General features: G+C 38.8%; 1 protein-coding gene across 1 annotated transcript; it reads right to left on the reverse strand.

The window, feature by feature from the left end:
* Window positions 1–1,211: 1,211 nt before the first annotated feature.
* Window positions 1,212–13,277, reverse strand: CCDC34 (coiled-coil domain containing 34). Its single transcript, XM_030451310.1, has 6 exons — window positions 12,852–13,277; window positions 9,064–9,196; window positions 7,585–7,692; window positions 4,096–4,254; window positions 2,358–2,499; window positions 1,212–1,633 (listed from the first exon to the last, which is right to left on the reverse strand). Exons 1-6 carry the CDS (start codon window positions 13,052–13,054, stop codon window positions 1,419–1,421), a joined length of 960 nt encoding a protein of 319 aa, XP_030307170.1. The 5' UTR covers window positions 13,055–13,277; the 3' UTR covers window positions 1,212–1,418.
* Window positions 13,278–14,550: the final 1,273 nt, after the last annotated feature.

The raw sequence follows: 14,550 nt of genomic DNA on the forward strand, positions 1-14,550 counted from the left end.
TACATTGTTCTTTAAGGCATTTTTTCTCTTTTTGTTTTGATGAAAAATGTTCATGGCATTTGGATGGGGTTTCTTTGTTCCACCAGAGTGACCTGCTGCCCTCTCCTCCATGATTGCTTCTTGTATTTAATTTTAGTCAGGATTTTGTTTTTCATCCATGCAGGCTTCTTGCCACTCCTGCTTCACTTTCTTCTTACTGGGATGGACCATCCCTGTGTTTGGAGGAAGCAATCCTTGAAAAAATCACTGGCTCTCCTGGACATCTCTTCTCTTGGTGACCACATTCTGTGGAATTTTTCCAAACAAGCTCTTGCAAAGGACAAAAGCTGCTCTCCTGAAGTTCAGAGTTGTGATTCCTCCTGTCAGGCAAAGCTGTGCCCAGCCTTCACATCCCTGACTGGTTCTCCCATGTTTGTACACATCAAGTCCAGTAAAGAGCCTCCCCTTCTCATCTCCAGCTGTGCCAGGAAGCTCAGGAAGTTACCAGTGTTCTCCAGAAACTCCCTTAACTGCTCATGCCCTGCTTCTGTTGCCCTTCCAGCAGATATCAGCAAGCATGAGGCTTCTTCCAGCTGCCTGAAGAACATCACACACTTCTTTCTGAGCAGGTGGTCTGTAGCAGACACCCAATACAACATTGCCCACCTTGCTCTGCCTTTTTAATCTTAACTCCTTAAGTCTCAGCTGGCTAATTATGTGTCCTCAGACAAAACTTCATGCATTCCTCCTGCTCTCACCCCTGTTTGCCACCCCAAGCTGCTCTTCCTAAAGAGTCCATCCACTGCAGCACTGCAGTGATGTGAGCTGTCCCACCACACCTCTGTGACACCAATGACATCACAGCCCTGTGACTGCACACAGGACTTGAATTCCTCACTCATTAAGCAAAATGTTGCAGTCTGTTAAAATTACCGTATTTAAAAGAACCCAGTAATATTGCAGCCCAAAAGAATAACAGCATACACAAAAGAATTCCTTCAACAACAAAAGAGGAGGAAAGGGAAAGGGAAAGGGAAAAAGGAAAAAAAGGAAAAAGGAAAAAAAGGAAAAAGGAAAAAAAGGAAAAAGGAAAAAAAGGAAAAAGGAAAAAAAGGAAAAAGGAAAAAAAGGAAAAAGGAAAAAGAAGAAACAATCCTGTGCCTTTATTGGTATTGAGGAACAGTCCCATTACAATTGGCTGAATATGACTTTATTTGGTTTGGGTCTTTTGGTTTTGGTTTGGTTTTTTTGTTTTTTTTTAACTAAAATGCAGCATACAAAAAACATAGTAAAAAGGTGATTGGTAATCTGAGTGTAAATGAAAAAAAAAACTTCATAAATATTAAAAAGACACAGTCTGTTTTGGACATATAACCATTAAGAACTTTGTATTTATGGCTCAGTCCACTCAAGATCATAAAACAGCATTATTTTCTGTACTATAACTGTTTTCTGCACAAGGATCCAACACAAGGGTTGTTCTTGGACTTATAAATTACCATACGTGAAGACACACGTGGCTGACAAGATGCAGCTCTCCTGCTCTTCCTCATGGTAAGACCATTTTCTTCCTTTGGAGGAGGCACAGGTATAGGTTTCCAAGGAATGGGGTTACAGTATGCTGGAACTGGATATGAATTTCCATCAGAATAGCCTAAAACATTTAGAAAATAACCATAACTAAAAAAGAATATTTATACTACAATGTTTACAAAGCAAGTAGTTAACAAAAATCACTTTGACTAACAAAGATGACAGCATCACATAATGACAAAGTAATAAATCTTGCAATTTTTTTTTTTTATCCAATTACTGGCATATTATTAATCCCTATTTTAAAAAATTAAAAGGTCAAATACTGTGTAATAATCAAAATGCTCAAAAAGCAGTAATAAAACCTAAATGCAACAGCAGAAATATGTTGCTCTATCAGTCATTTGTCTGCAGTGCAATCTCACTGTATTCATGCTGGATAAATCAAAGTCTGTTACACATTTTCCTGCATGAACAACAATAAGTAGAGAAATATTTTTCTAAAATCACTTAAATAAGTGACTGCAGCTATTGAGAAGTAATGAAGGTCCAAAAAAAAACAACCCTTGATGGCAAAGTAAGATCAAAACCAGTTATGCCACAACATGATACATTATTCTCTCAAATAAGACAATTTTCCTCCCAAATAACATAAAGGGCTACAAAAAATGCACAGAAGGTTTTGGAGTAAAAGTTTCTCCAACTTGTAACATATGAGATATTAAACCACGTGCCAAAATTAGATACTGAATGAAAATCTTCAAAAGAGTTCATTTTACATTAAAAAATTAGAGGACAGGAACCACAAATCTAAGTCACTACATCTGTGTAGGAGAAGGACAAACCTGCAGACTTCCCAGGTGGGAAGCCATAGCCATCTAAAATAGGGCGTGGTTTATTTCTAGCATTATGTAGCCATTCCTTAAAGATCTTCTCTGATTTCTCTTTCTTCTCCTGTAGTTCAGATTCCCTTTCTTTTTCTTTTTCCTAAAAATAAAAAAATATATAAATGACAGATATTTGATAGACAAAGGCACTGTACAATATACACAAGATGGTAAATAAACCTTTCACAGATTCCCAGCCTGCTGAATCTATTTCAAAAATGTTTCCAAATACAAATACATTTTCCTGAAAGCAGGAAAGTTGTGGTTTTTTCCTTTACATCTTAAATAATAATAATAAAAAAAATCAGCCTTCTCATTAGTCTAGTTTCTCTGAGAAAAAGCTGTCAGAAACTTTCTGAGACACTACAGAGTAGAAGATATATTGAACATAAATGGCATGTCCTGCTGTGGTTAGCCTAAAGAGGCTATTGCATCTACTCCTCATTTACACAGAGTTGTACAACCCTCCATCAGCCATGACAGGGCTGTCTCCAAGCCTGGAGTAGGCTTTGGGAACCATAAATCAAAAGTAAGAGTAAAAACAGTATGTCTACACGTAGCATTTGGATTTAAACTAAGTTTAATTGGTACCATGAAACTGGCTTGTAAGAACCTACATAATGAAGATGTGACCAAAAAAAGATGTGTGTGGTTTAAAGCTGTCTGATAACTTTAATTTTCTTGGTTTCATGGTCTTTGCACTGTGCATTTTAGTGGCTCAGCAGAATGACAGAATCAGATTGTTCTGCAGAAAACAAGCACCACCAGTAGAGAATATTTAAGTGTGTTTTAGTTATATGGGAAATTTTGAAAGACTGCAAGGTCTTTAAGGCCTGAAAATTGATCTGATACAGCTTACAGTATTTTAAAGTAAATGCAAAGACATTATTATGTATACTTGTGAAATACAAGTGTTCTGCACTTCAACTGCTGTAATTACAGGGGGAATAGACAAATTCTTCTCACCAAAATCCTCCCCCAAACCTAGCTACAACAGTAGTGCAGTACTCCTACAATATTACATATTCTATGAAAAATTATACTGAAATGTTAATTGAATAAAAGTACAAACAATGAGCTTTGCAGATAAAGGTATCTGGTCACACAGTTCACAGTTTTCAGGTATAATTATTACCACTATGTGATATTTCAGAGGAATTCTGGGTGATTCCTGCAAGTGTAGCCCCGTAAGTATATGTTCTAGTGAGCTAGAGGACCTCAAAGCCCATGTTTTAGGAAGCTTACATGAAGAAAGAGGTCTTCTGAAGCTCACTATAAGAATACACAGGTGATCAACTAATATGGAATAATAAATTAGAATTTCTAGTATCACATGGTACAGGCAGGTATGAAAAAATGCTTTTAAGGAGATCCATGTGCAAGTTTAATCATAATATAGTTGGGGTGCTGAGAGAAAACCACCTATTTTCTGTTGGGTCACCCTGCAGCATAGGGTGTGGTTTGTATTTGTCTTCTCCTTATCAGTTCTTAATTGCAGTGGGTTTGCAAAGACTATTATGAAAAATGCGTTAATATGCATCTTGCTTTGCTGACCACACCTCACTGTTCAAGGCATTAACATTCTTCAATGTACAACACTGCCATTTGATAAATTCTCATCAATTTACTCAGCCCATATATTTCACATGAATTACAGATTAGATAACCCCATCCAAATAAATTAACTGACTAATACCTGCTCTTTTTTCTTCTTTTCTGCCTCTTCAGCTCTTTTCTTCTTTAACCATTCTTGATACTTTACTTCAGCCTTTTCTTTTAATTGCATTTTTTCTAGTTCCCTTGTGGCTTTTTCTGCCATTTCTTTGCTCAGCTTTTGTTCCCTTTCCCATCTTTTCTATAGGAAACAGATCAACAAAACAGAATAGAAACTTTTCAGTATATTTCAATGAGCAAATCTTTTGAGGAATACAGTTAATTTTATTAGATAATTACAAAGAAAAGTTATCATAACCCTGTGAAAAAATTACATTGTAAGCTCTTTGAAGACAGGACCAGTTCACCGCTAGGTTCCAGACAGAACAGATTTAAACATAACTTGTCTAAAACATGATTTTAAAATTACTAAGATTCCTTATGCTATTATGTTTACTACTCTTATTTACTCAAGATATTTTTAAAAATACTTCAGACACCTCAGTACTTCTGGGACAGGGATATATGTTGTAATTTTTAACAGTAGTGTCCTAGTTTTATTTTTCAGTGAAATCAGTAAAGCAAACTACCATTCCAAATGGAAGGCAGGTAAGCTGCCACCCTAAAATCCTCTTCCACAGGTCTGTTGAAAACTCTTTCCAACAATGACCATGAGAAATGAGCTCATTCTTCTCACACAAATCTAAAGGTAAGTCTGGACACAATTAAGATTCAGGTACAAGCTAAAATTATACCCCTAGCACTGGCCATGCACGGCCTCACAGAAACGTTTATGTAAAGACGTATCAGAAATAAATAAGAAGAAAGGTCTTGTTAAGTAGTCCAGGTCTAGATGCTGAAACCCCTGCAATATGCAGAAATGCTCCCCTCAATAAATTAAGCCCAGAGTTACAAAAACAGTTCAGATCCATAAAGACAGACATGGGCACCTAAATAGAAAGTTTAAATGCTTAAATGATGCTGGTTTCTCAAGGCTGGAAGGTATTTCTGCTAGATACTTAAGTTCCCTCACAAATTCTTCTCTTGAAAGGGTGCAGTTTTGAAAAAGGTGAACATCTCATCTCTCTTTCAAGTCTAAACTGTCAGCAAAACCAAAGCACACCGGGCTCTAAATAAAATGTAGCAGCAGCCACAGCTTTGACTCAGAACAATAGTTCAGCTGTTAGAACATTAACCTAGGAGAGAGAATTACCTTTCTGCCTGAGGGGATTCAAACTAACATGTCCCACTGTGAGGAGAAGACTCTATCTACCAGCCTGCAAGCTGCGATGAGAAGACACTCCACCCCTCCTGTTGAAGCAGTACCACTCCTCACAAAATAATTAACAAGTCATTGGATGAAAGAAAGAGCAGGATTGAGCATGACTTTTTAACTTGAAAGTCATGCTCAAGCTGCCCAACAATCTGCCCTTCTATATTAGCAATGGTGAGATAAAGTTAACATTAAATAAAGTCTTTGGAGTAAGAGATGGAAGAAGCCTTTCTTCTGGGAGAAATCATGCAGCACACCATGAAAGGGAAGTCTGCTTAGGGAAACATGTCATTCATTATTTTATAGTGCTTTGGTTCTAAGCTTTCATATTTCTTACTGATTTTTCCTCCTTATAAAGACCATCAGCCAACAGAAAACTAAATTAAAAGAACAAAATTCAAAAAAAAAAAAAGCATCAAAGAGAATTTTCCTATTCTGTACCTGTTTTCCATTAAAACTGTATTTTTCAGTAAGTAATGGAGACTTACTGAAAGAAAAAAATGAACAAAAAAAGTTAAACATCAAAGTTCTATGATTAACATCTGCTTTGCTCATCTTTACTATTAAGAATAATAAACTGATGCCTTATTTGCTATTCAACAATGCAGAAAATATTTGAAAGGACACAGTCAAATTATGTTACAGTTAAAATATTTTGATTAATATTTCTGTAACTTGTTAAAAATAGAACTCTATTACATCTAACACAAAACAAGTCAAGGAACCCCTTTTCATGCTTCTAGAAGGAAATCAAATGAGCTTTCCAAATATGAGATGTATACATGCTCCCCAAGAAAATCCTAACTGTTAGTGCTCATGAATCTAACCTGAAACTTCATGCAATTTTAAACACCTTTTTAGTCACTGAATTGACAAATTTATCCTTCAGTCTGTGTGCTGATAAACACATAATCTTGTGGAAACTTGGAGTGGTAAGGTTCATGCAATACCAAAGTTAATACCCTAAAGACAACTAAGCTTTTAAGTTCAGTGTGTTCTTCATTTGAGTGTGGTTTACAGAAAAGACCAGCCAATGAATCATCTATTTGAAATGAAAATCAGATTACTTTTGGTAAAAGCTTGGGACATGGCCTAAGGATGACCTTATCCTTCCAAAATATAGTAAGATAAAGTCCAGGCACAGATATTTTTTTCTTATGTCCTCTGAGCTGATGTGATTACAATAAAAGACCTCCTATTCCCATTGACAACAGAAAATACGTTAATAAGTAAATCACCCAAAAAAAAAAAAAGTCTTTGGAAGACCCACATTGGTAGAAGTTTACAGAAGCTGAGGAATGGGGCCAAGGGAGGTAATTTCCTTTGCATTTTAGAAGAGAAAAATGGCATTGTTTGTGCTGAATCTTTCAGTTTCTGCTGTTTGCTTTAGTAAGGAAGAATCCTTTCTACAAATGCTTACAGCAGAATTTGAATGGGGTCCAGTTTTTGCCAATCATCTAGTCAGTATTTGGAGTAAGTAATAAGGTTAGATCCAAACACAGGTTATTCTAGTGGTTCTAAACAGACTCTAGAGTTCTGAGATAGTGACATTAATCTCTGTCTACCAAATAGTAGGGGCTGAACAAACCCAGGACTCCCAAACATTCCCATTTTTTGCCACCCAAAACACATGCTTGCTTTGTGTCACATGGAGCTGTACATTGCCCCACTGAGGTCAGGATTCTGTCTGCTGCTGAGCCTGGACTTCAGCATCCCTCTCAAGAGAACTTAAAAATTTTTCATTGTACTCAGAAATTACTTTTTGCATGAAGTTCCCAATTGCTAATTGTGGTTTACTGAGAATTTCCTGAATCTGGCCTCACACCTCAATTATCCTCTAAACTCTACCATACTATTTGCCTCTCCACAATGGTACTTGACTAAATCCTTCTTCTGGCTCTACTTGGTGTACAAGACATTACAACAGTTAGATGGACACTTAACCCAAAATGCTTAGGCACTGGACCTAACAAGTCAGAAAATTAGGATACTGAAGACCACGACCCCAGCTATAATAAGCAGAAGGTTAGTGATCAAGATGCAGGCCAACTATCTGACTTGTCAGAAAACAAACCTCTTTATACCTTATGAAAAAATAAAATCAGTCTTAGAAAAATGTTTAACTGTGTTGGTGTGGTTTTATAATTTTCAATTAAAAGAGTCATTCATTCAGCAAACTAAAACCACTGTTGTCCAAACAGTTCATGTAAATTTGACACAGGTTTACTTAAGCATGGCATGTGCCGAAGCAATATTTACCTCTTCTCTTTTTTTTTGGACCCATTCCTTGTGCTTCTCTTCAGCTATCCTTTTCCTCCTTTCATATTCTTGCTTTTGTTTCATCTTCTCAAGCTGTATATTGATTTTCTAATGAAAGAAAAGCATTCATCTTGAATTGTGGTGACCACCTACACCAGCACACTCAATTCTGGAAAGAGTGCTGCAGTTAAACCAGTGTAAGCACTAGATTTTGAAATTTTTTCCTCATTAATATATATATATGTGTTGCAGTTTAACATCATCTTACACATTAAACCCAAAACATTCACCTTCTCGCCGATTTCCACAGGACTTAAAGCAATGCTTGTCCTATGACTGCTCCCAATATATATATGAGAGGTATCTTCTACATGATGTGTAGTACAGTATAAATACTGTTGTGTGATACACAATAAATGGCTTTGGCTCCTCATCGAGACCCTATGAGAAGTCTACACACAAACCACATTTTCTACATGACCCTAGAAATTACTTTATGCTGCCTTTTGCACTCAAAAATTGAAACAGGGAGAACAACTTCCAAACTGGAATCTAAAAGGGAAGTAATGAAATGTGGGGTGAATATTAATGGATCAGAATATATTTCTCAACTTTGACAAACTATTTTGGTGTTATGTTGACCTAGAAAAGACTGTTCCAGAACCTTCCAGCAGTGGGTGTTTTATAAACAGTATGAGACAGCCCACATAAAACAGCTGTATGTTATTTTCACTTTCCAGATAAAGTGAATCACAGAAAGGTTAGGACATTGCTCAAGGTCAAATAGTAAATCAGTAACTAACATGAGAAATCACCTAACTTTGATGTGATTGTTTTAACCACTACCCAATACTTGCAATTTGATCTTAAACAACAGTATCATTTAATCAAATGCAACAACAAATATGTTAATCAAGAAAAGCTGCAGCACGCTCATTTAATTTTGCCCCTGCCCCAGTATTGAAGAAATGTTTATTTGCAAGGGGGCAAAAGATGGAAAGAGGGCCAAAATGCTGGAACAAGGAAACCTATCCTGGGAAAGGACACCAAACAGTTGTATAATTACACCCTAAGTGGGTAACAACACCATGCCTCACATCTAAACAAGCAGCTTGGCATGCTTACACCCAGCACACGCCCTGTCGTGTTTTACTACCTACATGCAGTCATATGTACTCATGATGAAAATCAAGGTTATAATTATATAAATGTTTTAATCCTTTAAACTTGAACCATTAACTGACAGTTGGATAAGCAAAATATTATACAGCACCACTTCAATGAAGCATAGCATTTAGAAAAAGAGAATGCATGTAGCATGAATCATGTCAGCACTGTCAAACACAAACACTATGAAGGCTCAAGACACTAAAAAACAACAGGTAATACTGCTTCTGCAATCAAAAGTAATAAAAAATCTCACATTTTGGTGCTTCCTATGTTGTCTTGTACATAACAAAGTTAATTGGATGTATTCACCTGTTTAGCTCTATCTTCTAAGCGAGCACGTAGTTTCTTCTCTTTCCCAATGAACCATTCTTCCCATGGTGAAAGATTATCTTTCAAAAGTGACTCATTTTTGCTCCCTGTGACTTCAGAGTCTTCAGTCTTCCTGAATTAAAAACAAGAAATGTAAAAGACCTTTATCTATAAAATATTTGATTGAAAAGTTAAGCAGTGCTACTGCCTTGAAAAATTACATTTATGGTATATTGTGACAAAGACATTCTTTTTCTCTTAGCTTAGTAATTTTCAGAATGGATCAATGGCTTACTCATCCATTCCATCTAACCATCCCCCTTATGTTCCATTTAGTAAATTCTAACTTGTTATGATTTTTTTTCCCACTGTTCCAACCTGTGGAACAGATTCAAGCATTACCTTTCATGAGCTGAACAAAAACTAACACCAGAAACATCAAAATGTCACCTTTTCCATGTGTCAGAAGACATGGAAACCATGGGAAGTAAGAGATTTAACATGCTGCTCCTAGTCACAGAGAGAATCCATGTATGGAGTGGCCTTTAGCATGAGAAAAGGGAAAAAAAATATTCTTCTTGCAAGTCCTTACAACTGGATTTATGCTCTCAAACAGCACTGAGAATCCATTCACTCTAATAGGCAGCTAAAAACCTTTCACGGGAAACATGCTTAAGAAATATGGTTTGCATATGATACTTGATGATATTATACAAGGTTCCAATAGACTTTTAATAAGATACCTTGCATAATTCACTCATAACTTCTTTACTCATTAATAATGCAGCAATCCTTGCCCTAAGGCCAGAAATATCTTTTACGATATGCAATACCTGTAATACAGCAGAAGACAGTATATTAGGCTCTGAGTAAACAAAAATTGAAAACATGCCAATAGATGTTTTTTTGATGTTTCTTTTATCTTATAGAGATTTTTTTCTTAACAACAGAACAGCGAAACTAGACTTCACTTTAGTATTTTACATGGACATATGGGCTCTGGAAACACCTACCTACTTCACTACAATAATTCTGTTTGCTGAATTCAAGCTACAGAAGAGCCACCCAAGCAAGCATACTATGTTGATGCTCCTGAAATTAATCTTTTAAGCATATGTGGGTTTCATCAATGTAAAAGTATAATGGTCTCAGGGAACACCAGTACTTTGTTGCAAAACATTGTGCATCCTAGTAATCTGTAAAATAGATTTCTGTGACACAAAGCATTGAGAAACAATGTCAGTGCTAAGGAGTTTTGTCCTACTCTTCTCCACTGCTGTTAGCCACGTGTGGCTAGTCATGCTCTGACATGTCCAGGGGAACTGATTCACCCTGAAACTAACCTGGAAAAGGGTTGTTTTCCCCACAATCAGTCCCCAGCCCTCTCTATTCCATGCTGCCACAGAGATGTAGCACAACTGAACTGAAAGAACACCCTGACTCACAGAGGCAGCGCAGCCCAAGCCTTCCCAAGCCCAGTGTTGTCTGAAACCTTCTGCAGAACCCCAGGGCTTCTATGCTTCAACCCAAAGACTTTTAACAGACACAGCTTTTAAGCAGGGATATATAATAAGGGATGCAACTTAAGAGCAGATAGTAACATATTTTGTTAGAAAAAAACTCTCTGAAAGTTTATTAAAGATAAGGATGAAAGTCTTATGCATTCAAATTCAGGAACCCATCACAACTTTGTCCAGACTTGAAGTTTTGGGCAGGGATACTTCCTCAATACATTCTTTTGCTGTGCACAATTTGCATTATGGCACTTTGTACTACAGTAATGCTGACACATTAGACTAACCTGAGAAAAAGTACTAGTAGAAGGAATGCATTAAGAAAAATATTATTTACTATGTGTTTTCTTCCATCAGTAGTATTAAAGGCCAAGGTGTTAACGTCTCAAAAAAATAATCCACAGTAAGGAAATATCAGAAAACGAGGGTTAAACAGGAAAACAAAAGCTGAATAGGAAGAATTGTTAGGAAAAACATTTCTACTCTTCTGCAGTACTGGGTCTGCAGCTCCCAGACTGCACCAGACCACAGTTTAGAACGCAATCCTCAGTGTGCACCCCAGCCACAGGCCACACTCTCCCTGGCACACTGACTATGGATTTTAGCTACATAGACCTTGAATTTCATGGGGCCACTTTCTGAAAAGTTAACATATTCACAGCTATGACCTCCCTCGGAATAATTACAGTAACAGATTTCTCCAGGTACCACAATCTCAAGATTACATTGGTATTTAAGTATCTTAAATTGAATCAGATACATTTGGCATAAGAACTGAAGTCTGATTAATAGAACACATTGTGATTACCGTTTACCATATATCTTCACTTAAGTCATGCCATCAAACATAACACTGATCCATAATGAAAGTATGAAAATGCCTAACACCATTTCACAAAGCCTTGTTTAAAGCCTCTCTTCTGCAAATACTGTTTTTCCCACGTTAAATGCCTGCCTCCGGCTAATTTTTGTGAAGTTTTAAGAGAACAACAACAACAAAAAGAATCTTTGAGAGAGTGTGTGCATATGAGAGGGGGGGAGGCAGTGGCTGTGTAAGAAGTGTTTTTGTATTATTATACCTTTGAGATCTTGGCAGTTATACACGGAAGCTGCTATATGAGCATTTGGTAGACACTTATTACAACACAGCAGCAGTGTTACTCAGATGGAGTTTCTGCTTGAGTGGAGCATATATTGTGCCCACAGAGTTTAATGAGACTGTTCCAATTCAGGCCCTAACACTTGCAATCCTACCACTGCCAGGGAAGACTGTAGAAACAGGCCCAGAATTTGAGAGCTACAAAGCTGCAAAGACATGGAGCAGTTGTAGAACGGGGCACTACAAAATGTCAAGGTATGGTAACAAAATTGGTAAACAGGAAGGAGTGAAAGTAGAGGTAACAGAAAACCTGGAACAGGATGGACTATATACAGGCTAATAGCCTTTCCACTCTGAAGCTTTTATTTCTAATTGAACACTTTTCCTGGATTCTCAGCACCTTTTCCAATAACTCCTTGTAAGAAAATTTTGGTGTGGCCCACAGCCCCTCAGTCCACCTGGGAAGTGTGTACTGTTCTCCATGGGAGACTGAGAGCCATGCTGGAACCCTACACTCCTATGAAGCTCAGCTGCTCTTCCCTTACCCCACTGGCACCTTCAGCTCAGTTCAGTCTTGTTAGTTACATCCACCATTAGTTACTACACAGATTGGTGAAGTTACCATTGCAAAGGTTGTATTCCAGGCACTCCATGCCCTTCTATCTTAAAGGGAGATAAAAGGCTTGCTTACTCTCCTGCCAAGCAGGAGACAGAAAGACCTATTAAGTCTGCATTTAATGAAAAGGGAACAAACAGGAACACGAACTGGACAATGGATGCACACAGAGCTGACTCTGGATATAAGTACATACACCAGCTAAAACAGCCCTCTAAGAACGTTTAAAAGGTTGACAGGAATTGAAGCACCATTTTAACTTGCAAAGACCTTGAGGATCAGGTCAGCAGCCAACAGGCATTTAACAAACCCATTCTACAAACACTTAACTGCCCACAGACAAGGCTGCTGTTACCTGCAGCTTCCCAAGAAACCATTAAAAAAAAAAAAAAAAGTGAGAGTTGCCTAAAACATTATCTAGGCAAACAAATCTCTAAAATTACGTAGAATAATCTTCCATCCCCAAGCAAGGCCCCAAGCGGAGGGAGGAGAGCTCGGAACTCGGGCTCCTCACACAAGGGGCGGCCTGCTCGAACCTGGGCCGAGGCGCAGGGGTTACCTATCGCTCCAGAAGGCCGCCGCCCGCTCCTCCTCCTCCTTTTCCTCCTCCTCCTCCTGGCCGCTTGGGGAGCTGGAGGAGAGCGGGGAGCAGCCAGAGGGACTGAGGGGTTCCTCGCCCTCAGAGGTGGCAGAGGACGGCGGGCTGGGGCGGGCGGGCCTCTTCCTTCTCCTCCTGCCGCGGGTCCGGGAGCCGCTGCTCATGCCGGCGGGCGGGCCCTGAGGGATCGGGAGGCTCCTGAAGGAAGGAGCGGGCCCTGAGGAAGGGATCGGAGGAGCCCTGAGGGATCAGGCGAGCCCTGAGGGATCGGGCGGCTCCTGAGGGAAGGAATGGGATCTGAGGGAAGGAGCGGGATCTGAGGGAAGGAGCGGGATCTGAGGGAAGGGCCGGGCGAGCCCTGAGGGAAGGAGCTGCCCCTGAGGGACCGTGCGGCCGTTGCCCTCCGCTTCCCGCCCGCCACTCCAGACCGCCGCGCGCTCCCGGCGGCCCCTGCGGGAGCCCCCAGTAACCATGGTAACCGCGGCGCCACCGCCTCCCTCCGCGCCTGCGCGCTCCGCTCCTGCGCGCCATCGCGCCGCGTTTCGCGGGAAAGGCCGAAATTCCGTGAACTTCGGGGACGTAATAGGAAAGAGTGGATCCAAACAGCGTGTGCTGGGGAAGAAATTAAGTGCCAAGAGAGCCAGAGGCTGCGGGCTAAATCAAACTGAGGCGATGAAGCTGCGGATAACTCTGTGAATAAAACCAGCCACGTGTACACCCCCGTGGTTATGGCCATTGGGAAAAATCAGGCTGCTTTCTCATCAACTTAATGACTAAAACTGCAGTCTTTCAACTCACTGAATCAATGCAGACTGTGGGATAACAATTTTTAAGCTATGTAGCAACAAGGAGTTAAAGCACAGTGATACCTTCACAGGACTGTACTTTGTCCAGGCATGGCAACCATCTGAAATTGCTCAGAAGTAATCCACGATATTTTTGGAAAAAAAAGATTTTACATAGAAAATTATGTTGAAACAACAAATTTACAGGTATCAAATATCGAAATCACTACCCTGATTTGACAACTTGGAAATTTTTGAGCATGCCAAGTCTTCTTTGTGACATAGTTAAATGTCAGGAATTCAGCTGTACTCTGATCAGCTCAGTCTCTGGAAATGTAAAAGGCATTAGGAGGGAACCTCAGTTCAATGACTTCAAAGAGCAGCCTTGAAGGATGAGAATTTCTCCCTTGGCTTAGAGAATGTGCAGCTCTTATCAAACACTTATTCAAATTCCATCTTCTTGAATCAATAGCAGGATCTCAACTCAGTTCTGACAGCATACAACAGAGAAAAAAACCCAGTAATCTCTGATGTGTTATCCCATTTCAGATTTAATTAATTTCCTTATCTACTTATCTTCAACTAACTCTACAGCTAAATTGGCCAGATCCTATTGTACTATATGGGAAAAGTAATATTAAGAAAAAAAAAAAACTCTTGCTAAAAATAAACTTAAGCAAACAGTAAAAGATCAAAAGCATCTATGTAATTAAAAATTATTAAATCGAGAGTACATATGAAACAAACTGCTTTGTGCTTTGAATTAAAAATATTACCCTGTAAATTAAAACCTAAGGCTTAAAAATAGTAATCAAGGTTAAAAGAATTATTGGAGAAAAGTATTCTCATATAACGCTGAAATTTCTGAGTAAACT

The sequence above is a fragment of the Calypte anna genome, chromosome 5 (assembly GCF_003957555.1).
Source record: "Calypte anna isolate BGI_N300 chromosome 5, bCalAnn1_v1.p, whole genome shotgun sequence".
NCBI classification, from domain to species: Eukaryota; Metazoa; Chordata; class Aves; order Apodiformes; family Trochilidae; genus Calypte; species Calypte anna.

Coding starts and splice junctions, on each gene's coding strand:
- CCDC34 (XM_030451310.1), bottom strand. CDS start 13,054: ATGAGCAGCGGCTCCCGGACCCGCGGCAGGAGGAGAAGGAAGAGGCCC. Junction 9,197..12,851: donor GCGGCCTTCTGGAGCGATAG/GTAACCCCTGCG, acceptor TTTTTAATTCAG/GAAGACTGAAGACTCTGAAG. Junction 7,693..9,063: donor TAGAAGATAGAGCTAAACAG/GTGAATACATCC, acceptor TTCTTTCATTAG/AAAATCAATATACAGCTTGA.